General features: G+C 30.4%; 6 protein-coding genes across 23 annotated transcripts; 2 read left to right on the plus strand and 4 right to left on the minus strand.

The window, feature by feature from the left end:
* Positions 1 to 282: 282 nt before the first annotated feature.
* On the minus strand, positions 283 to 4,543 carry LOC124946873 (geranylgeranyl pyrophosphate synthase). Of its 7 annotated transcripts, none has more exons than XM_047488212.1 (8): positions 4,392 to 4,543; positions 3,187 to 3,257; positions 2,788 to 2,942; positions 2,435 to 2,579; positions 2,223 to 2,343; positions 1,932 to 2,071; positions 1,739 to 1,841; positions 283 to 1,631 (listed from the first exon to the last, which is right to left on the minus strand). In XM_047488212.1, exons 2-8 carry the CDS (start codon positions 3,244 to 3,246, stop codon positions 1,414 to 1,416), a joined length of 942 nt encoding a protein of 313 aa, XP_047344168.1. In that variant the 5' UTR covers positions 3,247 to 3,257; positions 4,392 to 4,543; the 3' UTR covers positions 283 to 1,413. The 7 variants fall into 7 exon arrangements, with proteins under 7 accessions (XP_047344168.1, XP_047344169.1, XP_047344166.1 ...); XM_047488213.1 differs by lacking the exon at positions 4,392 to 4,543 and adding an exon at positions 3,662 to 3,680; XM_047488210.1 differs by lacking the exon at positions 4,392 to 4,543 and adding an exon at positions 3,377 to 3,568.
* A 324-nt stretch (positions 4,544 to 4,867) lies between these two features.
* On the plus strand, positions 4,868 to 7,409 carry LOC124946871 (negative elongation factor B). 2 transcript variants are annotated; one of them, XM_047488198.1, is made up of 9 exons: positions 4,868 to 4,904; positions 5,012 to 5,152; positions 5,229 to 5,708; positions 5,782 to 5,949; positions 6,028 to 6,153; positions 6,230 to 6,499; positions 6,604 to 6,888; positions 6,953 to 7,153; positions 7,235 to 7,409. In XM_047488198.1, the coding sequence occupies exons 2-9, from the start codon at positions 5,024 to 5,026 to the stop codon at positions 7,394 to 7,396; spliced, it is 1,821 nt and encodes a 606-aa protein (XP_047344154.1). In that variant the 5' UTR covers positions 4,868 to 4,904; positions 5,012 to 5,023; the 3' UTR covers positions 7,397 to 7,409. The 2 variants fall into 2 exon arrangements, 1 of the variants encoding a protein (XP_047344154.1); XR_007100224.1 differs by lacking the exon at positions 4,868 to 4,904 and having other exon boundaries at positions 4,912 to 5,152; positions 7,038 to 7,153; positions 7,235 to 7,253.
* Positions 5,783 to 10,582, minus strand: LOC124946870 (RNA polymerase II subunit B1 CTD phosphatase Rpap2). Of its 2 annotated transcripts, XM_047488197.1 has the most exons (8): positions 10,381 to 10,582; positions 10,178 to 10,267; positions 9,958 to 10,072; positions 8,628 to 9,884; positions 8,409 to 8,566; positions 8,140 to 8,322; positions 7,975 to 8,044; positions 5,783 to 7,399 (listed from the first exon to the last, which is right to left on the minus strand). In XM_047488197.1, the coding sequence occupies exons 2-8, from the start codon at positions 10,249 to 10,251 to the stop codon at positions 7,391 to 7,393; spliced, it is 1,866 nt and encodes a 621-aa protein (XP_047344153.1). In that variant the 5' UTR covers positions 10,252 to 10,267; positions 10,381 to 10,582; the 3' UTR covers positions 5,783 to 7,390. The 2 variants fall into 2 exon arrangements, with proteins under 2 accessions (XP_047344153.1, XP_047344152.1); XM_047488196.1 differs by lacking the exon at positions 5,783 to 7,399 and having other exon boundaries at positions 7,545 to 8,044.
* Positions 10,583 to 10,946: 364 nt separating this feature from the next.
* Positions 10,947 to 12,854, minus strand: LOC124946874 (telomere length and silencing protein 1 homolog). 2 transcript variants are annotated; one of them, XM_047488216.1, is made up of 6 exons: positions 12,302 to 12,854; positions 12,117 to 12,225; positions 11,894 to 12,039; positions 11,593 to 11,811; positions 11,388 to 11,521; positions 10,947 to 11,298 (listed from the first exon to the last, which is right to left on the minus strand). In XM_047488216.1, the coding sequence occupies exons 1-6, from the start codon at positions 12,349 to 12,351 to the stop codon at positions 11,129 to 11,131; spliced, it is 828 nt and encodes a 275-aa protein (XP_047344172.1). In that variant the 5' UTR covers positions 12,352 to 12,854; the 3' UTR covers positions 10,947 to 11,128. The 2 variants fall into 2 exon arrangements, with proteins under 2 accessions (XP_047344172.1, XP_047344171.1); XM_047488215.1 differs by having other exon boundaries at positions 12,309 to 12,852.
* Positions 12,855 to 13,131: 277 nt separating this feature from the next.
* LOC124946872 (cyclin-dependent kinase 14) lies at positions 13,132 to 19,753 on the minus strand. 7 transcript variants are annotated; one of them, XM_047488204.1, is made up of 7 exons: positions 19,030 to 19,752; positions 17,148 to 17,237; positions 16,606 to 16,734; positions 16,225 to 16,421; positions 15,749 to 16,134; positions 15,101 to 15,645; positions 13,132 to 14,991 (listed from the first exon to the last, which is right to left on the minus strand). In XM_047488204.1, the coding sequence occupies exons 2-7, from the start codon at positions 17,224 to 17,226 to the stop codon at positions 14,900 to 14,902; spliced, it is 1,428 nt and encodes a 475-aa protein (XP_047344160.1). In that variant the 5' UTR covers positions 17,227 to 17,237; positions 19,030 to 19,752; the 3' UTR covers positions 13,132 to 14,899. The 7 variants fall into 7 exon arrangements, with proteins under 7 accessions (XP_047344160.1, XP_047344157.1, XP_047344161.1 ...); XM_047488201.1 differs by having other exon boundaries at positions 18,698 to 19,752; XM_047488205.1 differs by lacking the exon at positions 19,030 to 19,752 and adding an exon at positions 18,200 to 18,687.
* On the plus strand, positions 18,723 to 25,050 carry LOC124946868 (puromycin-sensitive aminopeptidase). 3 transcript variants are annotated; one of them, XM_047488192.1, is made up of 5 exons: positions 18,723 to 19,810; positions 20,835 to 21,371; positions 21,818 to 22,062; positions 22,185 to 22,335; positions 22,424 to 25,050. In XM_047488192.1, exons 2-5 carry the CDS (start codon positions 20,970 to 20,972, stop codon positions 24,503 to 24,505), a joined length of 2,880 nt encoding a protein of 959 aa, XP_047344148.1. In that variant the 5' UTR covers positions 18,723 to 19,810; positions 20,835 to 20,969; the 3' UTR covers positions 24,506 to 25,050. The 3 variants fall into 3 exon arrangements, with proteins under 3 accessions (XP_047344148.1, XP_047344150.1, XP_047344149.1); XM_047488194.1 differs by having other exon boundaries at positions 19,216 to 19,810; positions 21,088 to 21,371; XM_047488193.1 differs by lacking the exon at positions 18,723 to 19,810 and having other exon boundaries at positions 20,821 to 21,371.
* Positions 25,051 to 26,029: the final 979 nt, after the last annotated feature.

Raw genomic sequence — 26,029 nt, forward strand, 5'->3', positions numbered from 1 at the left:
GAAAGAAAGAAAATAAGCTACGTTTAAGAAAACTCTTCGGGAGATTTTTCGAGAATAAGTTTAATAGACCGAAGTCAATAAATGTACGTGTATTACGGAAAAATCATATATTGAATGGAAAACAGTATAATGAAAAAGCGATATTAGGAAAGACTGAGTTATCGTGCGTTATAAAATTATGCAAACATTTATAACAACAATAAAATTTGATACATGTAATCAAAAACAGAAAGTGAGTACTAGGAATGAGTAAATAGATTTTAAATAACACAACTCATTATATATCCTTCTTTTTATTTATTACGATTTTTATTTATTATACGATTAACTTTAATAAAAACAAAAAAAATATATACAACATAAATTCTAAATCACATTTAAATGCAAATAAAGAAAAAAATGCTTTAACGCGATATGTGGATTATAAGTCAAATTAATGAATATACGTTTCCGTTCATTAACAAGAAATTGTACAAATTGTCATACAAAGGACAAAGCTGAAATATCGAGTAACAAATATTTTTGTTAGTTGATATAGAAGCATATTTCATATTTACGCGTGCTTTTTTACACAATGATAAACTGTAATATTATAGCTCATTATGTATACAAATATGCAACGTATAATCATGTAATGTACAAAAGAATTACAAATGTCGGTGCTGATTGCTCAATGTTATGTATTATATAATGTATCATGAAATTTTAGTATAAATACCAAGATTGATAATAAAACTTGGAAATACATAATTGGTTGTCAACTCATTAAAGGTACAATAATAAAATGATACTGGAACTGTTATAATTAATAATATTTTATACGTGTGTAAAAGGTATACATAAATATTTAAAATCATTCAATATCGAAAACATTTTACAATGTTATTTAAGCCTGTTTTACTATAAATCTTTATAAATAATCAATAAATATAAATTAAAAATATCATTTAATTCCATTTATAAAAATTGTTAACTTATATAACATATACCACATAAACATCATTTCACACAAACATTTATTTTTGTTAATATGTAAGTAATTGATATTAATTTTTTACGTACAAAAAAGATTATTAATTCTTTCAATATTGTTATACAATATATATATTACTTTTATATATACTGTAACATGGTTATTATTCATTTTAATAAATAATAATTTTATAAAAAACTTCAAATAACTTTCAACACATTAATGATGACACATAAAAACAAAAATTAAATCATTCTCTATTCATACTGTATTTTTTATAAACATTTAATATTTCTGATATTTATATAAAAACTGTAGTTAAAATTATAATAATTCTATAGAACAGACACATCAAAAAATGTTAAGTATTATACCATATATGTACATTCTTAAATAAAATAAGCATTTGCTGCATTAACATTATTTAACAAAATGTTTAATTAAACTTTTAGTCTAGTTTCTTGTGATTTCCAATTTATAATTTCATCTAAAAGTTTTATCAATAATGGGTTTCCTCCAAGACGTTCTATTTCATCTCTAGCTTTTTTATCAATTGATTCAAGAACTTGTCTTGTATAAGCAAATGATCCAAATTTTTCTAATAAATTTACACAATAACGTTTTACTTCAACATTCTTAGTTCGTTGCCTTAAAATATCTTTATTATAAAACATTAAGGAATAATACTCTTTTTAAAAATTAAAATTAAATTATTTTAATTAAATTATTAATTTATATATAAATATCAAAATAGTCAAAGGATACTCATTATCTGATGATCTTCAGGATGACTTCTTATCGCATGAATAATAGGAAAACTAAATTTCCCTTCAGATAAATCTTCACAGTAACTTTTGTTTTCTGTATACTATAAAAGTTAGATTATTCAAATTAATATCTTAAAATATTTATATTCAAAAAAATTATTTTAATGCAAAAAATGTTACTGTGATCTTACTTCTTGATTACATAAATTACAGTAGTCATCTCGTATTTGGAAGTAAAGACCTATAATTCCTGCTAGTTGTGAAAAATCTTCCTTGCAAGTGGAAAATAGTTGCATTAATCTCACAGCCAAGTTGAAGAGTCCACCAGTTTCTATTGTGCATTTAAACATAGATTGAATAACATTGATTAATATATATATGCATATACAAACACACACATTTTTGTTTATAATTACTATATAATTTTTTTTCTATCACCTATTACAAATATACATACTTCAAGCAATTTTATACTGTCTTACTTTTAATAGTCATATGCTTGTATTCTGATTCAGATGGACAAATATAATTATCTCTCCAATATATATCCATGCCTTGACCTCTATGAAGCTCTAAAATTTGTTCTGTGAATACTTGTGTTGCCTAATGAAATATTTGATATTCATTAGTAGTATTAAAATTAAACAAAATTAAAATAAAATCACATTAAAGAATTATTTACGTTATTACTAACCTCAGGGTGGTTTAAGGAAAGCACTTTCTCTAAAGAAATAAATAAAACATAATTTGCAGCATTTATAGTACTTGGCACACCATAAATGGAATGTGCTACTGGAATGCCTCTTCTTAGAATAGAATTATCTTGAATATCATCTAGCCTACAATAAGGAATATAAAATAGTATATCATCATTAAATATCCAATAATTATGAATATTCTTTTCTATAAATTTACTTCATTTATTTTAAAAAATGTAAATATTTTATCAATCAATCAAAGTATAATTTTTATACACAGAATTATTTAAATTAAGTAAAAATAAAATATATAAGATATTATAAAAGGATAAAATTTTTTTCAACCCACAAAAGACTAGAATTATGTAGCATTTGTATTATATTTCCAACAGCCTGAATTTTATTATCTGGTATTTTTAACCAATAGTTAAAGGCATTTGCTAATTTAGTTCTTATCTGTTTCCCAGGAATTTGAAGAATATAAGTAAATGGTTGAAGTAATATCTATAAAAAGAAATATATGATTCAATATAATAATTTTCAATACAATAATCTAAAATAATTAAATATTATAAATATTGTATATCACATTTATCATTATTTATAGAATTTTGATAATTTCAATCTAAATCTAAAAACATAATACGTATTTGTTTTCTATTTTTAGCATAATAATAAAACAAAGACGTGCTAAATTTATAAATATTATCATATATTACGTGTAATAAGAAACAAACAAAATACTGACCTTATCTTGTTCATGATCACCTTTTTTTGAGTAAGGAGTACCATTACTATCTATTTCCATGATTTACATATCTTATTCAAATGAAACATAAAAAGTTTGTTTGCTTTTTATACCAAATATTTAAAATAAGATCTTAAATTAATAAATTTAAAGTTATATATAATCTATTACAAAAATATTAAGTTAATACTTCATCGATTTTCTGCTTGTAGTATACTACTACTCACAATTGCTTACAATTAATGAGACAAACTTATTATCAAATAAAGATACTATAAAGGCATATTATCGTTAACTTTAAGTCTAAATATCATTTTCAAGACTCCGTCATGTTGATTTTCCACTACGTATTTTCTTTAAGAAAGAGAGTTAGATAGAGTTGCCAATAGACGATATAATCACTACTAATACCATCTGCCGGTTGAAAGAACACATTATATTATTTGGATTAATAGTATTTGGTTTGTAACATTACCATTTGTTTTTAATTGATTTGCAAAAAGTCACTATATTTCATCTCCGTACAGATGATACCCGATGAACAATTCTCTAGGAGTCCGATTTCGATATTCCACTAATTTCGATAATAAAAACTTTATTACAATTGCCTTTGTTCTTTTTATTTATCGCACTATAGGCTGGTCACATGTACTTTCCATGGTAAAGAAAGATAAGGTTTCGATCAATTGTGTTGATCGATTTAACCATTGTAATAGTCGAATAGATTAACAATAATAGTTTTGATATAACAATAATAGTAACAATCGAAAAATTAAATATGTTGGAATTCTATTGTTCTCACGGATAGCCAATCAGATTGCAAGATTATTGGCGCGATAAATGGAATGTCCATAAACCGTGTAAATCAAAGAAATTATTTAGGTAAATTTTAGATTAAAATTTTGTCTTATTGTGAAAATAAACCCGTAAAATGAATCATTCGTACAATAAAATGTATTATATGAATTCTGAAGAATCACAAGATTAAATATTTTAGTTAATCAATTTGTTTCTTTGTTTATATCGTTTTATATTTATATAAATTATATCAATTTATATTAGAACATAATATATATATATATATATATATATATATATTGTACTCATCCAAAGATAATATAATGAAAAATTGATTCCACTATAATTGATAAATTTACTTTTAAAATTTAATTACTTAAAAAATATTTTTGAAATATAACCTATACCGTAATAAATGAAGTCGAATCCACCGCAGAAATGCTACATTACGGAACATTATATATCTTATAGCTCTTACGTTATGGTTATTGTTACTGTTACAGAAAGTGTTAGGAAAGTTTATAAATTAACTCTCTAGCTATAATAATTAATAAACGTTAAAATTAAAACTAAAGCGAGAACAGACCTGCAAAGTTAATTTATACTAAAGATGTTAAAATATTTTTATAGTTTTAGCGACACATGCGTTACCTATTGACTCTGTCGCGAAGTATAACATTTGTATAAGAGCGTCCCACTATATGAGTCAATTTCATTATCAATAAATAAATATTCTTTATTTATAATTACATATGATATAATAAATTATAGAATAATTTATTTTATTTTACTTTATAGAATTTACAATTAAATATATCGAAAGTTAAGCATATTCATATAATCGATATATTCGAATACACAGCTAATATTTATCGATATGCTATCGAAATATTGTATTAATCAATAATATTTCTAAGTTGGTAAATATTTACGATTCTAGAGACATTTTTCATAAGAAACGTTTTGTTTATAATATACGATTAGATATTTTAAATTTATATTATTCATGGAATTATATGGTTTATAGTATTAGAAAAAAATGAATTCTGCAAAAAGTAATGGTGAGACTGGAAATGGATTAGAGGATCTTGGTATACCTGGGCAAGTTTACTTAAGAGATGCTTTAACAAGTTGTACTGATCCTTTAAAAGCAATTGAAGAATTTCAGGTACTTTGAATTAAAGACAATTTTATAAAACTTACTTTCAATTTCATTGATATATACATTTATTTTTTTAATACAGCTGGAAAATGGTATCCTTTTGCCTTCTTTACGTCCTATGTTACCTTTACTCGATTTGCATGGAGTCAGACGATTAGATTTTCATGCTTCTGTGTTAGAAGAATTAAGGGAAAAATTGGTAAAACGAATAAATGAAATAGGTGCGGAAAGAGTCGATAAAGGAACCCCAGGTGATAGAAGATTAAAAGAATTACTTTCTAAAAGTTTTCCTGCAGTAAGAGTAGCAGCATTAAGGCCTGTTGTAATGTGTATCTTAAGAAATACACCACAAATAGAAGACAAATATTTGCGTGTATTAGTTAGAGAAAAGGAATTATATAATGATGCTGATACAGAAGTAAAACGTCAGATTTGGAGAGATAATCAAAGTCTTTTTGGGGATGAAGTATCACCATTATTTAGTCGATATATTATAGAAAAAGAGCAAATTCTGTTTGATCATCGAAATTTGAATAGTCTTTTCTTCACACCATCTCCTAAAGTAATTTGCACAGTAATTATATAAATGTGACTACTTTGTAATATAAAAAAATTAATCAACTTTGTATTTATAGGTACGAAGACAAGGAGAAGTTGTACAAAAATTAGCTCATATGATTGGACATAGTGTAAAGTTATACGATATGGTATTGCAATTTTTACGTACTTTATTTTTACGTACAAAAAATATACATTATTGCACTCTTAGAGCAGAGTTATTAATGGCCTTGCATGATTTGGAGGTAAGACAATAAGATTTGTGATAAAATAAATTTAAAGTAAATGTGCAGCCTCAAATTCGGAATTAACATTTTATTTAGGTTCAAGATATTATTTCAGTTGATCCTTGTCATAAATTTACCTGGTGTTTAGACGCATGTATTAGGGAAAAAAATGTGGATGTGAAAAGATCTCGTGAATTGCAAGGATTTTTGGATAGTATTAAGGTATATTAAGCATTATAATAACTTATAATAACGTCTAGTATAATAAGAAATAGAAGAAATTTTTAATTTTATATAGAGAGGACAAGAACAAGTATTAGGAGATTTAAGCATGACATTATGTGATCCATATGCAGTGAATTTTCTTGCTAGTAGCGCAATCAAGATAGCTCTTCATTTAATTAATGGTGAAGCATTACCACGAGAAAATGCTGTTCTTGTATTATTATTAAGAATGCTTGCTCTGGGTCTTTCTGCCTGGCAAATGATTGACTCACAAGATTTCAAAGAACCAAAACTTGATAGTCAAGTTGTTACAAAATTTTTACCAGCATTAATGTCTCTTATGGTAAATATCATTATAAATATATTAATCAGTATAAAATTTATTTTGATTTTGTATACATATTAATTTAGCTTTTCCGTATAATTTTTATTTTTATTATTATGTAGGTCGATGATCAAATCAGACAGTTAAATTGTAAACTACCACCTGATGAGAGAGAAAGTGCAATTGCTATTATAGAACATTCTGGCCCACCTCCTGATGCATGCCAAGCATATGCACAATTATCTGGTGTTGCTGCAGTCTTATCTATGTATTATGCATTACATATAGGAGGTGGTGGTGGTATAGGTAGAGGAAGAGGAGATGCTAGGGGTTTAATGAGAGTATTAGCAACTTTACCAAATTGTCAAGCACAACGTGCTTTTGAAGATCCTTTTCTACATACTCTGGTATGTAAAAAATCATTCTATTTATTTAAGAAACTATGTAGAGAATTGTATTATTTCTTTCCAGGTTTCACTATTAATATTGAATATGGCAGATGAGTTTTCTAATGAATCATTTTGTACTGTAATATTTGATGAATTCTTTCTGGCAGGCTTAAGCAGGGATAATGTAACGCGTCATTTACTAAAGTTGCTTTGGTATATTCATCCAAAATTACCACCCACGCGATTACATTCATTACTAAAAGCCTTACAACCAACTAGTCAGGTATTATTCTCAATATCTTTTAATTATATCTTACAAAGGATACATTTATACACTATTTTCTTAATATTATAATTTTTTTAGCATAATGAGGCTGTGCATATCCTTTATGAAGCTTTAAGAGATAAAGTGGGTAATCGAACCACGCAAGATCCATTACCGTCAACACAAATTGACAGTTTAGGGTTAGATTGTCCTCCTTCACCAATTACAGGTGTTCCTACTGCGTTATCAAATTCACTATAAATTCTAAAGTTTATAAAATAAATTTTATATATATATATTCATTATATATATATATATATATTATATATATATATAATATAATATATATATATATAATATATATATAATGAATCTAATATTCATAAAAAAATGTTGTTTAAATAATAATATATTTCTATGTGAATTTGAACTAATTATAAGAATCTATATACACACACTGATGATTTACACGGGGATATATCATTATTTATCCAACATTTTTTTTATGAAAATTAGATTTATTGTCTTTTATACATGATCAAAAAACATTGAATTACTTGTATTTCTAGTAAAACGATGACAATATATTGTATAAATAGTAAATATAATATTTATTAAAAAATAAAATAAGACACATATAATGCATATATGTGTAGCTTCAATATTTCATTTTTAATCAATAGGAATTATCCCTAACTTTCTATAAAACAAATCAATTTAAAATGATGAATTCTATAACGAGTTCAAGTTTATTTAATTTCAAATATTTTTGGATTATTTGTTAATTCAATTATAAACCTATCTAAATAATATGAATCTAATTTATATGACATTAATACCATTGATATATATATTGATGCTTGTTTTGTTGCTAATAAGATTTTCAATTGTGGATCCATTATGCTTAACCTGAAAATATTTTCAAAATTTAAATTATATATATGCTGTTAACATGGATTAATTTTTAAAATCTACAAGATCTATTATTAGTCGAAAATCCTTACATTTTAATAATTATCAGTCCTACAAGAGTCCATTCAGCAGTTTTGAAAATTATATTTGAAGCAGATAATGAAAACGTATTCACTAAGCCTTTTATTAATGTATTACTACTGTTGTCATTTATGTACTCCATTATTGTATAACACCGAGTACTATCAGCTAACATGCGCAACAAATCTGGTAATCTGTAATAAAAAAAAAATGAAGTTCAAAAGTTACAATCAACTAACAGTATTAATTAATTAAAAAATTTGAATAAAATAAAAATTACATTTTATGAAGTTTATCCAAAAAGATCTTACGACGTAATGCCTTGGGTGCATGTGCATCTATTAAAGGCAATATAGGATATGATGTACATGTTTCATTATTTTCTACAACTTTCTTAGGTTGATCTATTACCATACGTCCTTCGTAAAACGCATGCACCTGTGTATTAATATGCATTTAATCTATGCACATATTAGATTATTTTAAAAATATGATATACCTTTAATTCAATTTTATCTGCTTCTTCTTGCAATATAGAAAAATGAGGTAATGGTTTTAATGTATTACTAGATAAATCTATACAATCTTCTTTCTCATCTTGTAGTTGTAACTTATTTAACTTTTTACATAATTGTACATATCTTTCATGTTGAATAAAATTTTCCATTAATTGCAATCTTATATCAGAATCTCCTTGTAAAAAAGAAATAGTATCTTCTGTAATCCATTCTTTAACACTCTTCTCAACTCGCATAGTTAATGCATAAAATTTGGTAGAAGACTGTTCCGAATCTTCAGATATTTTCTTTTTTCTCATATTTTTTGTGGATGCATTTCTTGTTACTTTATTATTGTTCATTTTTTGTACATTTTCATATTTATCTTTTTCATTTTCAATAGGATATTCTTTTTTGTCTAAGATATTTTGTTTGATTATTATAAATTCGTTAATTTTCTTATCTTCTTCGCACTTCTTTTCAACTATTTGTATATTAGACGTATTTTCTATTATTTTATCACGTTTCTCACAATCTAACAATGTTTTAGAATTTTTTGCCAAAATAGGTATTTCATAGTATTTTTGAATAATTTCAGTCTGTTCATTACAGTTTTCATTAGTTTCATTAGAACACTTAATGTTTGTAGATAAAGTAGATGCTTTTATATTACCTATTGTATCTTGATAACTTTTCAAATTATTATCATGCATTTTAAAATCTTCTGTTTGTACGTTTTTCGGTACGGAATATTCTGAAGATGTATTTTCAAAAATTGTATGTTCATTTGATATAATATTTGATACTTTATCATTGCTTTTCGGTAATTTATCGTAAATATTTGTTACTTCGTCTAATATCTGACTTTCTGCTTCTTCAAATTTTTCAGCAGGTTCTACATATTCTTTATCATTTTCTGATAGAATATCATTTACGTATACTTCATCTCCAAGCATATCTTTTTTTGTCTGAAGATTTGAAGATAATAAATGAAACACTGGTATCTCCTCTTGTTCTCTTAACCAAAGTGGACTAGTAAGCATTTGTTCAAGAAGATAATTACATGCTCCATAACAATATGAACTACAAAAATTCTTTCTACGCGTAACATCATAAACTTTGTTTCTTTTTGTAGATATATGAAATTTTTGAGTAATTATTACTGTTATAGGATTTTTGCAAAGAACATAACCACATAATTTCACTATTGCTCTTTCTTCGATTACATCTTCCATATGACTTTTATTGATATGTTGCAACTAGAAAAATGTACAAGAATATTTTGAACAAAATATTATATGAATATATTATTAAATTAATATAAATACCTACATTTTGAAGGAGCCACTGTGTTTCAACAATAGGTTCCAAAAGTTGTTCAACAATTTTTAAAGCTCTAGCATCGCATTGCTTTTTTTTAATAATTGCTAATTGTATTTGTGCCTTACTGAAACAAATAAAATATTTTATTATAAATAGAATTTAAAAATTAGATCCTTTGCCATGTTTAAAAAAAAACTATTTCCAGAGAAAATATAATTAACATACTAACCTCATCTTTTTTCTAGCTTTTATTCTTTCACCTAATTGTTTTTTGGTAAATGAATTTATTGTAGAATCGTTCATAATGAATGAAGAATATTTGAAATGTCACACAGTAAAATACACAAGCTAAATATTTTATTACAAACTTTCTCAAAGTTTTTTTAATCACTGTCGTAGTATGAAAACAAATGTAAATTTTCTTATTCTAACCTTATAACAGAAACGTGTTTACAATTTTTACATCAGATGAAATATGATTTTACTATCCCAAAATTCAGTAACCCTCACTCATTCATATATTGTTCATTTAAAACTGTTCATTACCTTTCGCTCGAAACGTGTGTGACTTTAGCGACAGGTATGTACAAAATATGAACTACAAACGCAAGCAGAGATGGCTGTTTCAGCCTTGCGTCTATCGTACCAATATATAAGCTTGTGTTGGTTATACTCTCTTATGATAGTAACCATAAGTGCAGTAGGATATATAATATTGATTATAAAAAGTATAAATAAAAATAAATATGAACGAATACAAATAAAACTACTAAATTTTAAAGTATTACAATTTAAATTAAAATTATTTTAAGTTCCTCGAATGATACGATTTTTGTAATGTTCAAGATAATGTATTATTTTTTAAATATTAGTTTACTGTACTCCTGTATATGTATAATATATATTGTGTCTCGAAGATATTAATGTTATTATCTCTAATATTTAGAAGTAGAGAACTTCGATGTTAACTCACCAGAATGGAAAATAAAATTATTATAGTTTGATAATATATTTTAATGTAATTGGAATACTAATTCAATTTGAACGCATGTAAATACAATTGAAAATAACATTCAGCTTATGTGTATAACTTAATACATACTTTTCTATAGAAAATTATTATAGATATTTCAATAAAAAAAAAAAATTATACATATTTCATTACATTTAAAAATTTTATTTAAAATCTTCTAAATTGTTTTTTGAACCTCTCATAATGGTAATCGTCTGTAGCTTTTTCACCATTATCTTTCCGTTTTCCCTTAAAATCTTCTTTAGGGGTCACAACTTTTTTTCTATCCTCATCATTATCTTGTCTTGACTTTTGGAAATCTGATTCTTCAATATTAACTAAAAAATAATAAGGAAGAAAGTACATGTATTATTTTTCAAATCAACTTTACTATTTATATATGTTACTTGCATATATAGAAGCTTACATCTATTATGTTGTACAAAATTTACAGCCATATTGGTTGGTACAAATTGTGATGGACCATCTTTTTTTCTATGCCTATCCCAAAGCAATTTCAATTTTGCTTCTTCTGTAGCTTCAATGTTACGAATTTTTGCTCTAAAATATGAAATAAATTAAATCAAAATTAGTTAGCGATAGAATCATGATTTACTAAAATAATGACTTACTCTATCCCAAGATCTACTTCTGGAATTCCAGAAAGCATTTGATTTGAAAGCATTTCTTCACTACGATGAGCTGAACTTTGTCTGAGATGTTCTGGTACAGCTTGTAATGCAGCTTCTTCTGGTGAGCAATATGATCCTTTATCATTATTTGTATTAGAATCTGTCTCATCTTTATTTTTACTTTTACGTTTCGATAATTGCTCTTCTATATATTTAACCCTAACAAATACATTCACATATTAATATTTAGAAAATTATTATTCAACATTTATATAAGATAAAATTTATATAAAATTTATACATTTCTTCATCCTCATCTCTTTTATTAGTTTCAGCATTAAATTGTGTACCAATACCAGTTTCATATGCATCATTTTGTTTGAGCTTTGTATTTTTCAAAGCAGACATATTTACCATTCCTCCAGTTTTGACATTAAAGGGATCTGACTATTAAATAATAAAAATCTTATGGAATGATATCTACTATAGTTCAAATAAAATTAATATATAATTTTAAAGCTTACTGTCATTATATCAGGTACTACTTTTTCTCCTAATGCTAATCCAACAATATTTACACCACTTGGTCGTTCCCGTAACTTTTGAATAATTTTAGTTTCTTCTACTTTTTTCCTAAAATAAGTACATACTATTACTCTTATATATTTTTAAGAATATGACTAACTCGGTATATAACATTAATGTTTACCACAAACCTGACAAAACTTTCTTGATTTTCATTAGATTCATCATCGTCATCTGTTGATGATTGGCGTTTTCTTATGCATTTATGTATTTTCTTTTTAAATTCTATTTTTGGTGTAATTTCATCTGTTTCAGACATGTTTTCTAGTTTTATATAATACTGATACTTTTATGATATTTATATTAAACGTTATACTAAAACAATGCATAATAAATATTTCTACTATGTGCGTTATATACTGAATTCATAATTATGATGAATTCAGGTAAATTCTAACAATATAGGTTAGGTCAAGCTATATAGTAATTTAACCTAAAATTCTAAATTACTATAAATAATAATGTTATATATATATATATATATACATATATTGATATTAAGATATTGTGTGTATAAAAGCGATACGTAGTAATTGACTGAACTTGGACGCGTGGATTTTTTTGCAATAGATAAATTAATATAACTAAGTTTTAATTTCAGAGCTTTGATTTACTTCTGGTAAAGCGTCGATAAAATAGAATACCACATGAAAACGATAAAAGTTGAATACATCAATTTTTATACAAATCGAATTAAATTATATAAAATTTGTAAGTTTTTTTTTTAATTTTATATGTTACTATTCTCTAATTACACTTATTAAATTTTGTAATTTTAACATTTCATAATTTTTTTTTTCTATCGGTAAAACAGAAATTAGGATTTATTTACAAATTTAACAGAAAAAGTAATAGTGATTAATTATTGCAAAGAATATTTCAGGAAATCAAAAAGTATCATAAACATAATTTATCATAATAGTGTTGGGAAGAAAAATCATTTTCAAATAGTCATAGATTTATAATTCAAAACAATTCTTTATCTTCTTCGATACACCAAAGAAGTTTGGATATTAATGATTCATCAGTAAGATTACAAACAAAATATAATTAGCCTGGAATTAAAGTGTACAAAAATCGATAATAGGATAAAATATTACAATTACAATAATTTTTTGCATTATGATACACCTAAACAACTAAAGCAACTGGCACGTTATTGAATGTGAGAAAAAAAAAAGAAACTGAAAGAATGAAATAGGATCTAGAGTGCCGTATTGCAATTTAATTTATTATAAATTCACATTTATTAACCTCAGCTCATCTATCTCAGCGTCATCAATAATACGAACTTGATGTTCTATTTACAGTCTACCATCTGCGCGTCTCTTTTCAAATAATAACGATATTAATAGTAATAATGTTTCAAATTTTTTCGAAATATTTGTTTCCCTTTTTTTTTTGCTTTCGCCTCGTTGATATTTTTATAAGTGTGCTGAAAAATCGGTATAAATATAACCTACGAAGGAGTAGTAATATCGTAATAGTCATTGTAACTTAGATAAAATTTGGAAGAACTGTATCGCTTCTCTTTTTTTTTTTTTTTTATCTTATCCTTATTCTACTATTGCCAACGTTTTTTGAGTTGGTATATCTTTATATACAATTTTAAAAGTTCAATTGAAAACAAGAAATGCCAATAAATTGTACAAAGGATAAATATAAACTCATTAAAAATGTTCTCTATGATTTTTCAAAGCACCACTATCTGTTAACGATAGTTATCTGCGCGACTAAACAAATTAGATTTTATTAAATCTACTTTATTATTTCATTCTTTGTTCACTACTATTGATTTTACTTTATATTATCGTCACAAACCTATTGCCTGCTGACATTTTATCATATTAATATTAATTACTTATAACTAGATCATTACCGTTGATATCAACGATAATTTCTCAATAACCTTGCTCTTTCGTATAATGATGGTAGCTGCAACAGTCGACATATAATGATATTCTAATCTTATTATGATTTCTATAAATTCACTATCACCGTATTACATTAGTAGCAACAAATTTAATATCAATAATGATTTTAATGTATCAATACTCTCGATTGTTTCAACGACCAACAAAAGATCCGAAAGTAGCATAAAATTTACACAGCGTTTTACAGATCTTCCATAATTTTTCTAAGATGATAATAATTACTTCGTAATATTTTTGCTAATCAATAACCGCCAACCCGTATTGGGTATGAGATCCGGAGACGCAATATGACGGTTTATATATCATCTTCTTTTGATTGGTATCAATCTAAATCTAGTATTTGGACGAAGTGCGAGGATGGGTCGTGCGTGCTTTTTGCTTTCTAAATTGAGCGTGCAAATCGCTTAAAACTTTTTTATCTTTCTTTTAGCCACAGACAGCTTACTTTCTTGTTTCCTTGGCCAGTTACAGTGTATGATTTATCATTGCTTGTTTAATCAATACGTGTATAAGTTCATAAAAAAAAAAAAAAATATCGCAGTGGAAAAGGGAAAGAGAAATTTATGAGCAGCCCTGAGAAAGAGAGAGAGAGAGAGAGAAAGAGAGAAAAAAAAGAGACAGGAGAAGGAGAAGGAGAAAAAGAGAGAGAGAGCGAACGACGCGCCTGTGGATAGTGTACGGGTGGATAGTCATGGCATATGTGCCAATAGTTTAACGCATGAATCGAATGTCTTCACTAAGTATGAACTGGGCATTATTTGTCATCTGCCTTTCATTTACATTTAACCTCAAGTCTTAAGAGCAGTGTGACGTGAATCTGTGCACCCATGCCTCGAATTTGTATACAAGTGGCAACCTTCAACGCTGAATATTGACACTTCTGCAAAAAAAGAAAAAAAAAAAAAAGAAAAAAAAGAAAAAAAGAAAAAACAAAAATAGTACGATAATATAATAACATTGAAATTTCATGAAAGATTATGAGATCTTACCATCAGGCAATTCATATAATTTTCTAGGAAGAGAGGCAAAATAAGGATGTCTTAAAGCTTCTTCGGCACCTATGCGCTGATCAGGATTCAATTGTAGGAGAGACGATGCCATGTTATCACCGTCGGCAATATCATAAAGCCTTGGAAATGAAAGACCCAATTTTCTTGGTGGATAAAACGACAATTTGTGTGGCTTATATCCTGGGAGATGAGTTACACCTGGCCAAGTTTCTTCGGTAGGTGTTCCCAAAACTTTAAATATTTTATCAAGTTGGTCGTACGTACATCGTACACCAGGGAATGTTGGTTCTCCAGTCAGCATTTCTACAAATATGCAACCTACTCCCCACATATCAAGTGAGGTTGAATATTCCGTAGAACCCAATAGAACATCGGGTGGCCTATACCATAATGTTACTACTTCATGCGAATATGTATGCGATGGTACAGATTTCGCCCTTGCAAGACCGAAATCTGCCAATTTAAGTTCTCCTATTTCACTGATTAATAAATTTTGAGGTTTCACGTCTCTATGCAACACTCTCCTAAAAAAAAAAAATATTTATATAAATAGGTTAAAAATATATATATATATATATATTAAGCTTATTAAATTATGAACTACAACAATATATAAATTGTTTTTACCTACGATGACAGTACGCTAGTCCTCTTAACAATTGAAAGAGAAATAATTTAACATTGTGAGGATCTAAACCTCCACTTCCACTACCATATCTTTCCATGTATTGTGATAGATCAGTATGAACATATTCAAAAACAAAAGTAAGAGTCTCGCGAGTGTGAATTATATCGTGTAAAGTCACAATATTACTATGTTTTAACTCCTTAAGAAGGCTTGCCTCACGAATGGCAGTAAACGGAGCACCTTCTTCTTCTTGCAGTCTAATTTCTTTAAGAGCCACCACCTGATTCGTGAGGTGACTATAGCCTTTGAACACAGTGGCATAAGAACCTTCTCCTAACTGTTCTAATTTTATATAAGCTTCGGATTTTCCAAAAGGAGAGTCTCCCTGTCGAGAATTAATGAAAATTATATTACATATTTGCAATTGTATCGTGTATATTGATATAAAAAAGTATTTATAAAAATATTCACTTACCCCAAAAGCTGAAAACCTTTTGGTTCTCCGAGGTGGTGGATCTGGCCCAAGAAAAACCTCAGACTTGGGCCGCGGTGGACGCCGAGGCCGTAAAATCACTCTTGCCTCTTCTCTTATATCTTCATCTAGAAGCTTGGAATCGCTAGAAACGGAAAGCTGCCGATGCACTCTTTCATGATCACCAACACCTGTCCATTCTATAACATTTAATTTTATCCTTAAAAATTTTTTAAACAATTTGTATGATTGACTTTTCATTATAAAGATAGAATCACGTTTTTTAAAATGACATTTATGATATATAAGAGTAACTATAAAATGAATCATACGGATAGCATAAATAGTATCAAAAATATTAAACGGTATATATTTAAACCTCACCGTATCGACGATCTTTATCCGCAGGTATATTGCCGTTTGGTTCCAAACGGTCTAGGAACTCCTCCGAATATCCATTGTAAGGCAGCTGACCTCTATTTGCAGCATCGTCAGCTTCTTCTTTAGAGATAGCTAAAAAAATATATAGATATAGAAAGTATTAATCAATTTATGTAATATCTTTTTGTAATGAACAATTAAAAATTGCAAATCATTTGCTCTAATTCCTTTGATTAAGATTAAGAATGTGGCACTACATATTGCATGACAAATACAAATACGGATTCATTAATCCTTACAAGTCTATATAAACAGCAATAAACTTTGATAACAAAGCGTTACATAATTTAATGATGTTTATAAACTGTACCAGCATCAGTTTTTCAGATTATTCTAATGCAATCAATTGCAAAGCAATTCTAACAATGACAAAAATATCTAAAATATTCTCTAATTAGTTTTGAAAAAGAAATTATTCCATGTATAAAAAAATTATTAAAGAAGAATTCTTCTATTTTTAATAAACTAATAACAGGCATACTTACAAAGTCTACCAAAACTGTGACTAAGTCGTTTTTTTAGTTTCTGCACTCTGCTAAGAGCACCTCCTTTTTTTTCTCGCATTGTCACTGACCCTGCATGTAATAAACACAACAAATATAATTCTATATATGTATAAGCTTGTCACACCTAAAAACTTAATATTTATATAAATCAAATGTTAAATTTCATGTATCATCTATCATGTAAAATTATATTTGCAAAAAGGGAAATATTAAAGGTAAAAACATATAATTTGCCTAAGCTTCAATATAAATTGTGCAATTATACATGCAAATGCTAAAGCATTGTTTTTACATGTATATGACACATGAGCATGTACGTACTTAATGACAATAGGCTTTCAATAGAAACAGTTGTTTATTGATACAAGAGAAATAATTGTCATAAAAGAAAGTTATTTTAATGCTACGAAAGATCCAATAAAAAACCAGTCAAGTTCTGTTTATTATTATAATTCATGATTCTTAATGAATCATAATAAAATTTATGCGTATAAAGGAAATAATGTAAGGACAAGTACAAGGAGATAAAAATATTTTTCTCTCTTAAGTGATTATACAATTCAATAAGGTTGTATCAATCATGTTAAATAGTCCGTACCTATGCCAGTAATCTTGCTCTTCTTTAAACTTTTGAAACCACGCATATCTGAGCAAATAGCAATAAATAATTCTTTTCAAAAATAAGCACAATTACGTTGGCACAAATCCAAAACTACTTTTTTTAAAAAAATATTTACTATTCAACTACTTGTTTCATCTAAATGAAGCATCAGAATATCTAGTCAATCAAATAAATTTACAAAGATGGTTTGATTAGTAATTTCATTGTCAAACGTGACGATGAGTTAAATATAAACTTTATTCCCGTTTTCACACAACACGTTTAAATATTTTCTTGGTAACTTAATAGAAAAAAGGCCTCGCGTAAAAAGCTATCACTGAGTAGGACGATCTCACGAACGATAGACTCGTGTGCACAAGGAAAGATAGATAACGCGGTTTGCCAAGAACGCATACGATTGGTTTCTTTCCTCAAAATACATAATCCTGGATACCCCTACCGCCTTCCCTCATAAACGACACGTTCTCGCTTTCTTTGTCCCGCTCCTCCTCGTTCTCTTCGTACCATCCTCTTTCTCGGTCACTTGCGGCTCTTCGACCAAATCATCCACCCCCCACGATCGCGGATTCTCTCTGCGCTGTCCGACCCACCTTATCGTGCTTCGTTTCTTCCACATGCGCGCACGGAGAGACCGAAATCCGATAAGACACGATGCGGAGAAGGAAAGGATGGGAAAAAAAAAAAGAAAAGAAAAAAAAACGAAGAAATAAAGTAGGCAAAACGAAAGGATAAGATTAAAGAAGATTACAAAATAGAGGAATAGAATGATAAATAGGTGAAACGAGACGACGAGAAGAAAAAAGAAAAAAAAGAGAAAAAAAAAAATAAGAATTGAAAAGCCGAACAGAGTAACCGTGTCGTCGAACGAAGAGAACGAAAGAAACTGACTCGGCGGGCGTCGACTTACCCTCTTTGCTCTTCGAGGCGGTCGAGCCCTTGTCTTGACAGTACATGATTACTCATTCGTTCGCACGCACGAAACACACATCGCATATGGGCGGTGACGCACTGTGTGTGTGTGTCGGTATATGTGCCTCGGCGCGTACCGCGTCGTCGTCGTCGTCGTCGTCGTCTTCGTCGTCGTCTTCGTCTTCGTTTTTGTTTTCGTTTTCGTCTTCGTTTTCGTCTCCGTCGTTGTCGTTGTCGTCGTCGTCGTCGTCGCCGCCGTCGTCGTCGTGTTTCTTCCTTTGAACACGAGTGTCAGGTCACAGGTCACGGATCGTAAGGAAGGCGTAATACCTTTCTTCACCTTTGTCGTGGTTCATACCACGGTGGTGAAGCACGATGTATCCTCGTACTAACGCCGATCGCCATGAAAAAGGTTCGCTCCTAATCGTCGCTCGTTGAGATTATCAATAACAGCAGTAGCAATAAATCGTAATAGTAATAGAAACAGCAGCAACAGCAAGAGCAGCAGTAGTAGCAATAGTAGCAACGGTAGCGGCAGCGGTGGCGGTGGCGGCGGCGGCGACGGCGGCAGCGGCAACAACGAGACGCGTGTCTTCTTGTCTTCCTTTATCGTAGATTCAACTTTCTCTCAGGGTTCTCAGAAAAAGTTATCAAGTTGGAACCTGACTGGGATCGCCGAACTTCGAGGCGATCCTTTCCGTCTCGCTCTCTCTCTGCGTCTGTCTTTCTTTTTCTCCTTTTTCTCTTTTTCTCTTTCTCTCTTTCTCTCTCTCTCTCTCTCTCTCACTCTTTTTCTGTCTCTGTCGCACGCGCGTCTTCCTGAATACGGCGGGCGCTCGCGCACGCCACCACCGACTATCTCGGACGATTCATTCGCGATCGCACGACTCGTTCCTAAAGACGATAAAACCGTCTTATAGACGATATTTCTACGCACGCACTCGATTCCGAAAGTACGAGTTTATCAAAATACGGCTTATGCACGTTGCACTCAGAGCAGTCGCTCTTATGCACTCTGTCGCTGCTAAGCCGCCATCTTGAATACGATGCACTGCCGATAACTCGGCTACTGCGACGACGCGCGATTTCGTGAAATCCTTTTAGCGCGAATGTAAGTTTTTGTTATATTTATTACACGTCTTTTCAGGGTTTCGAGCATGATTGAACAAGTTACGATACGTTCCATGACTTTTTTAATTGACATTCCTCGTACTAAACTAATTAACTATAATTATATTTAGAATTCGATCGATCCTATAAGGTTAGGATTATGTGTTATGTCGTAATTCCATTCAATCTTGATTTTAACATTGCAATTTCTAATATTTTGCGATTATTTTTATAATATATTGTGGTTTATCTATAACATAAACGGTTTATTCTTTACATTTTTTATAATATCAATAGATATGGAATAAATGCATTTAATGTATCATTCGTCTTAGTAAGAAATATATGGTTACATAAGCAATAATGCGATTTGTAAGATAAATATTTTTATCATAAATTAATTTTTTTATAGATTGATTATAACAAAATGTTTTTAAAAAATTCTCAATATGTTGAGTACGATGGTATTGCCATCTTACAGTAAAATGTTAACAGATGTTGCATGTCGGTATATTATTCTGACCTATAATCATTTCTATTTTAATTGTAAGATGGAGCCATAGATACATGTTCGATAAAAAAGAAATTGCAATTTTCTCGTTAAGCGATTTATTAATTTAAAAATAAAATCATACAATTCTTTTTATCGTTTTTTAAAATTATAAATACTTTAATTCGCAAATAAAAGTTTGCAAATATATAAAGAAATTATCTAATTTCAGTGATTTTGTCTATCGAGAAGAATACGATTAGAGATTATTAGATTTATTCAGATTTTCATTGAAAAACTAATGTGTAAGAAATATAATCATAGTTGTACATTATTTCGTAATTTTCTGAGATTTGAAATAATTTGACAAGACTAAAGTTCATTGACATTTTAATTTTAATTTGTGAAAGTACAGAATGTGCGACAAGTTGAATACATAGATAATATTTACACGAAAAAAGGATGTTATGTAAATAAGTAAATCGCAGACGGCTGTTATATACATATTCTTTCTGATAATTGTGCTCTTTATTAGGAAACACGCAAAGGAAACAGATGCTTTGGTATTTAACATCTGTCGTTGGTACTTAACAAATGCCCGCGGCGATTTCGCGTCTGTGAATTTCGCTCCCTCTCTCCTATTGGTCCAGAATTCATTAGTTTTTTCGCAATGCCCAACAGAGCCATCTATCGGTGGTTCTGGAATGAGATAAGATTGACGACCCTGAGATCTGGAGCACCCGTTTCGTTTCCGAATATATACGAGACTGCAAACAAGGCGTTTTCAGGTTACTGCGCATGCGGGAAAAATCCCGTGAGTCGGCAGAAAGAGAAAGGTAGTAGTGGTTCGTTGCAGCTGGAATTACTGAACAAATTGTGGAATTGGAACAGTGCTAAACAGTGTAAAAATTATTCCACAACAATTGAAACCAGGGATCAAGAGATGACGGGCATCAAAGAAAAGCCATTTCGCCGACTTCCTAATGATGTTCGACCGTGTCACTATGATATCACGTTGGTGCCGGACATAACAAATTTCATCTTCCACGGAACGGAAAATGTGCATATTAATGTAAGTTCGTTTAATGCAGATCGATTACCGTAGATACTACTTTCTATGTAGACGGATCGTTAAATGTTTTTAAGCGAAAGTGAATAGAGAAGGTCTGGTAACCATATGGCGTGCATATAACCGCAATCTGTATATATACAAAGCTTTAGATTAGCTTAGGTAAAACTACGTTATGTTAGATTGAATAACTGGCGGCGTTTTGCTTATCTCTTTTTATACAGAGTCGACTATTTGATAATGTAGAGATAAGAAAATTTAATAAATCGTATGCAATTATGTCATTTAAAATTGTAGTTAAGATTGCTTTGTTATTTACTGTGATTCTTATTGATGATTTACGAGTTAATGGTTTAGCATTCATAAATTTTTATCCGTAGAACTAATAAAATTTTGTTTGATTAATTAGGATATTTATATTCAATTAATTTTCTATTTTATTTATATAGGTACTCAAATCTACTGATACGATTGTTTTAAATTCATTGGAAATCAATATTAAAAGTGCATATTTTGTTAATAACAATGGATATACAATTCCTGCAAAGAGTATTGACATATCTTCATCCGAAGAAACTGCTACTTTGGTATTCGACGATAAACTTCCAGTTGGAAAAGTTGTGATTCTAAGTTTGGAATTTGTAGGAGAAATCAATGACAAGATGAAAGGTTTTTATCGCAGTAAATATATAAGGTAATATTATATTTATAGATGGATTAAATCAATAAAATAAATATATCAAAAATTTCTATTTTTATATCTTTATTGTACTCCTTTTTTTTATATTGATAATTATGATTGTTTTTTTTTTTTAGGACTAATGGTACGGTTGGTTATACAGCAGTCACACAGTTTGAACCTACAGATGCTAGACGTTGTTTTCCATGTTGGGATGAACCAGCTCATAAAGCCACGTTTGACATTACTTTAAAAGTACCAACTGGTGTTACAGCACTTTCAAATATGGTAAGTGATATCTCATAATAAAATGTTCTTTTTTTTTTTTTTTTTTTTTTAAATTTTTTTCAACTTATTTTGTATTCTTATTTTACAGCCTATCAAGGAAAGAACTGTTAGCGAATCAATTGAGATATTAACTTTTGAGAGAACTCCTCTTATGTCGACCTATCTGGTAGCTGTAGTAATAGGAGAGTTTGATTATGTAGAGGACAGATCAAGTGATGGTGTACTTGTACGAGTTTATACTCCAAAATCCAAAAAAGAGCAAGGACAATTTGCATTAGAAGTGGCAACAAAGGTGTTGCCTTATTATAAAACATACTTCGGTATAGCGTATCCGCTTCCGAAAATCGACCTTATTGCGATTTCGGACTTTTCATCAGGTGCCATGGAAAATTGGGGTTTAGTAACGTATCGAGAAACTTGTCTCTTGGTAGATCCACAAAATACATCTTCTGTTAGGAAACAATGGATCGCTTTAGTTGTAGCACATGAATTAGCTCATCAATGGTTTGGAAATCTCGTCACTATGGAATGGTGGACGCATCTGTGGTTAAACGAAGGATACGCTTCATTCGTAGAATTCCTTTGCGTTGCACATCTTTTCCCTGAATACGATATTTGGACGCAATTTGTAACAGATACGCATATCAGAGCATTGGAATTAGATGCATTGAAGAATAGTCATCCTATAGAAGTCCTAGTCGAGCATCCAGCTGAAATAGATGAAATTTTCGATGATATATCGTATTATAAGGGAGCATGTGTTATCAGAATGCTGCATTCTTATATAGGCGATGACGATTTCAGGAAGGGTATGAATTTGTACTTAAAAAGGCATAGTTACTTTTATGCAGAGACAGAAGATCTTTGGGCTGCCTTGGAAGAGGCTAGCAAAAAAACTGTTCGTAGTGTTATGTCTACGTGGACCAAACAACAAGGCTTTCCCATTGTAAAAGTTGAATATCGACAAGAAGGTAACGACAGAATTTTGTCTCTCTCTCAAGAAAGATTTTTAGCAGATGGATCTGTAGATACGGACAACCAAACGTGGATTGTACCAATAAGTGTAAGCACTTCCAAACAACCCAAAGAAACTGTTCTTAGTGCATTAATGGATGAGAAGACTAAAGAGTTTGTACTTAAGGACGTACCTGAAGGTACTTGGTTAAAGATTAATCCTGGAGCGATCGGTTTTTACAGAACGCGCTATAGTCCAGAAGCGATGTCTCTATTTTTGCCTGCCATTAAAGATCACACGTTACCTCCATTAGACAGATTAGGTCTTTTGGATGATCTTTTTGCTATGGTTCAAGCTGGACATGCTTCGACCGTAGAAGTACTTAGATTCATGCAAGCATTTAAACACGAGGACAATTATACAGTATGGTCTAGTATAGTGAATTGCATAGGAAAGATTAGTGTACTTTTAGCTCCTCTAGACTCTGCGGATGCATTCAAGGCATTCGTTCGAAATCTAATGCGCGATATTAGCAAAAGATTGGGATGGGATCCAAAGCCTAACGAAAGTCATTTAGATACGCTTCTCAGATCTCTCATATTAGATCGTATGGCAGCTGCAAACGACGAGGAAACTATACGACAAGCAACGAGGAGATTCGCACTTCATATGTCTGGCGTTATGCCCCTTCCCGCAGACTTAAGAAGTCCGGTTTATCGTGCTGTTCTCTCCGTAGGTGATGCTTTTACCTATGACACTATGCTTAATCTCTACGAAGAATCGGATCTTCATGAAGAAAAAGAAAGAATATTGAAAGCGCTTGGTGCGATCCGATACGAAAATTTAATAGAAAGAACTATTGAATTCTCCATGAGCGAGAAAGTAAGAGCACAAGATACTGTTTTTGGCTTCATGTCTGTTACAATGACACAATATAAAGGCCGTGTTATTGCCTGGAAATTCTTCAAGGAACATTGGAAAACTCTTCTCGATCGTTATGAGGGAGGTTTCTTACTCTCCAGGCTAGTCAAGTTAACGACCGAAAATTTTGTCTCCGAAGAATACGCCAAAGATGTGGAAAACTTCTTTGAAAATCACCCAATGCCTGGAACAGAAAGAACGGTCCAACAAAGCATCGAATCTATCAGATTACATGCAGCGTGGCTTGCTAGAGATAAAGACTCTATAAAAGAATTTTTAAGTACCGTAGTTTAGAATATCCTTGTTTTGAGTTTATGAATGTGTCGTCGATATTCTTGGCTTAGCAGAGAATCGATAAAATCGTACCTTTCTTAAGAGTTAAGAAATTATTTAAATCACGTATAAAACGTTTTTAATAACGTTTGACATTAACAGGCATAAGATCGCGATGATCTATTGTTTGTTCGTACCATAGTTCGTCATTTGAAGGAAATAATCGTTTTACTTAAGAACCATCATCGTTCATTTAGTTTAGGGGAAGTTTTATTGTCAGTAGCATTTACACAACAATCGTCGTTCGTTCGTTTATCTTGCATTTCACTTAGAACATACGTACTTACCAAGAATCATGGAATACGCGCATCGGTAATTTTGTGCCGCTTTTATGTTATATGCGTATTCACGAGTATGAAAATTTCATATCAAAGAGAAATGTAACGTTACCGTTCCCCAAAACACAATTGCATTTTCGAGATAATTGATTCGATGAGTGAAATTGAAATAATCGAAATAAAAACTTTTACGCTTATAAGTAAAACAAAAAAAAGAAAACAAAAAAATATGTGAAGGATGAACGAAACCTTATATTATTCAACATCCTTGCCAACAACATTTATATATTTAAATTATCCTGCGATCGTTTTCCAAAGTAACTCGATTCCCACAAATAGAAGCGTAATCCCGGATTGGTGGATGTTCCGTTCGGATTACAAGACTTGCCGAGCAGAAAGTAATTCTGCTTCCTTATCACGGACCATTAAGGGTGAGAGTCATAGGGGCCACCTCGCACCCCACGTTTCCTTCTTATCCACGATCGATCGATCCTCCGTTATATCGGAGGGTGTCTCGCGAGGTGTAAGAGGGTGACTGTTAGCTCTCCCTCTCTTTCTCTCTGTCTCCCTATCTCTCTTTCTCTTATTCCATCCTCGTGAGTCAGCCTCCATTTTCATTATTAGTGCACATCCACCAGCAGGCGATGGGCTAGTAGTCTCCCGTCGTCACCCTCGCCATCGTACGGCTACTACTCTCGCTCATGAATGCCAAGTGGGCTCGAATGGTTGCAAGGGGTGTCGAGGAGGAGTCAAGAGAGCGGACAGGGGTAGTAGCTTGGTTGCTTGCTTGAGATCGGTTCCCGTGGGTATCGTACGAAGCCACGGTTCCCAGGAAAGCGCACGCGACCCGGACGGGATAGGGAGTCGATCAATACGGACTTCGCGAACTCCTACACCCTGTCGGAACACAATACAACATTACCGCTCCCCTTTCGTGCAACATCCTTCGAGGACTAGGACGAGGACGTCGACGACGACCACCCGTCCTCCTTACCTTCCTCGCACGTGTGCATGGATTATTACGCACACGTGCGCCTATTTAATTCCACCCTACCCCTCCTACGGCCATCCAATCCCCACGGATTTACTGCTTTTAGCGATGCAGGAAATGAGGAAACGCCGCTCCCAGGAATCCATCAGCTTTGGGGTCGTCGTATGATAATGGTACGGAAGTAATGTCCTTTCTTCGAGAAGAGATATGTCTATA

The sequence above is a fragment of the Vespa velutina genome, chromosome 2, assembly GCF_912470025.1.
Source record: "Vespa velutina chromosome 2, iVesVel2.1, whole genome shotgun sequence".
NCBI classification, from domain to species: Eukaryota; Metazoa; Arthropoda; class Insecta; order Hymenoptera; family Vespidae; genus Vespa; species Vespa velutina.

Excerpts from the sequence above, each read along its gene's own strand:
- LOC124946874 (XM_047488215.1), bottom strand. The coding sequence starts at position 12,436 with ATGTCTGAAACAGATGAAATTACACCAAAAATAGAATTTAAAAAGAAA. Across the intron at positions 12,226-12,308 it reads AATCAAGAAAGTTTTGTCAG|GAAAAAAGTAGAAGAAACTA; the intron begins GTTTGTGGTAAA and ends TACTTATTTTAG. Across the intron at positions 12,040-12,116 it reads TAGTACCTGATATAATGACA|TCAGATCCCTTTAATGTCAA; the intron begins GTAAGCTTTAAA and ends ATTATTTAATAG.
- LOC124946871 (XM_047488198.1), top strand. The coding sequence starts at position 5,024 with ATGAATTCTGCAAAAAGTAATGGTGAGACTGGAAATGGATTAGAGGAT. Across the intron at positions 5,709-5,781 it reads TCTTCACACCATCTCCTAAA|GTACGAAGACAAGGAGAAGT; the intron begins GTAATTTGCACA and ends TTGTATTTATAG. Across the intron at positions 6,889-6,952 it reads ATCCTTTTCTACATACTCTG|GTTTCACTATTAATATTGAA; the intron begins GTATGTAAAAAA and ends ATTTCTTTCCAG.
- LOC124946868 (XM_047488192.1), top strand. The coding sequence starts at position 20,970 with ATGCCCAACAGAGCCATCTATCGGTGGTTCTGGAATGAGATAAGATTG. Across the intron at positions 21,372-21,817 it reads CGGAAAATGTGCATATTAAT|GTACTCAAATCTACTGATAC; the intron begins GTAAGTTCGTTT and ends TTATTTATATAG. Across the intron at positions 22,063-22,184 it reads TATCGCAGTAAATATATAAG|GACTAATGGTACGGTTGGTT; the intron begins GTAATATTATAT and ends TTTTTTTTTTAG.
- LOC124946870 (XM_047488196.1), bottom strand. The coding sequence starts at position 10,251 with ATGAACGATTCTACAATAAATTCATTTACCAAAAAACAATTAGGTGAA. Across the intron at positions 8,323-8,408 it reads TTGGATAAACTTCATAAAAT|ATTACCAGATTTGTTGCGCA; the intron begins GTAATTTTTATT and ends TTTTTATTACAG. Across the intron at positions 8,045-8,139 it reads GGACTGATAATTATTAAAAT|GTTAAGCATAATGGATCCAC; the intron begins GTAAGGATTTTC and ends AAATATTTTCAG.
- LOC124946873 (XM_047488212.1), bottom strand. The coding sequence starts at position 3,246 with ATGGAAATAGATAGTAATGGTACTCCTTACTCAAAAAAAGGTGATCAT. Across the intron at positions 2,072-2,222 it reads CAAGCATATGACTATTAAAA|AAACTGGTGGACTCTTCAAC; the intron begins GTAAGACAGTAT and ends AATGCACAATAG. Across the intron at positions 1,842-1,931 it reads GTAATTTATGTAATCAAGAA|TATACAGAAAACAAAAGTTA; the intron begins GTAAGATCACAG and ends TAACTTTTATAG.
- LOC124946872 (XM_047488201.1), bottom strand. The coding sequence starts at position 18,743 with ATGTACTGTCAAGACAAGGGCTCGACCGCCTCGAAGAGCAAAGAGG. Across the intron at positions 16,422-16,605 it reads GGATAAAGATCGTCGATACG|AATGGACAGGTGTTGGTGAT; the intron begins GTGAGGTTTAAA and ends TAAATGTTATAG. Across the intron at positions 15,646-15,748 it reads CTAGCGTACTGTCATCGTAG|GAGAGTGTTGCATAGAGACG; the intron begins GTAAAAACAATT and ends TTTTTTTTTTAG.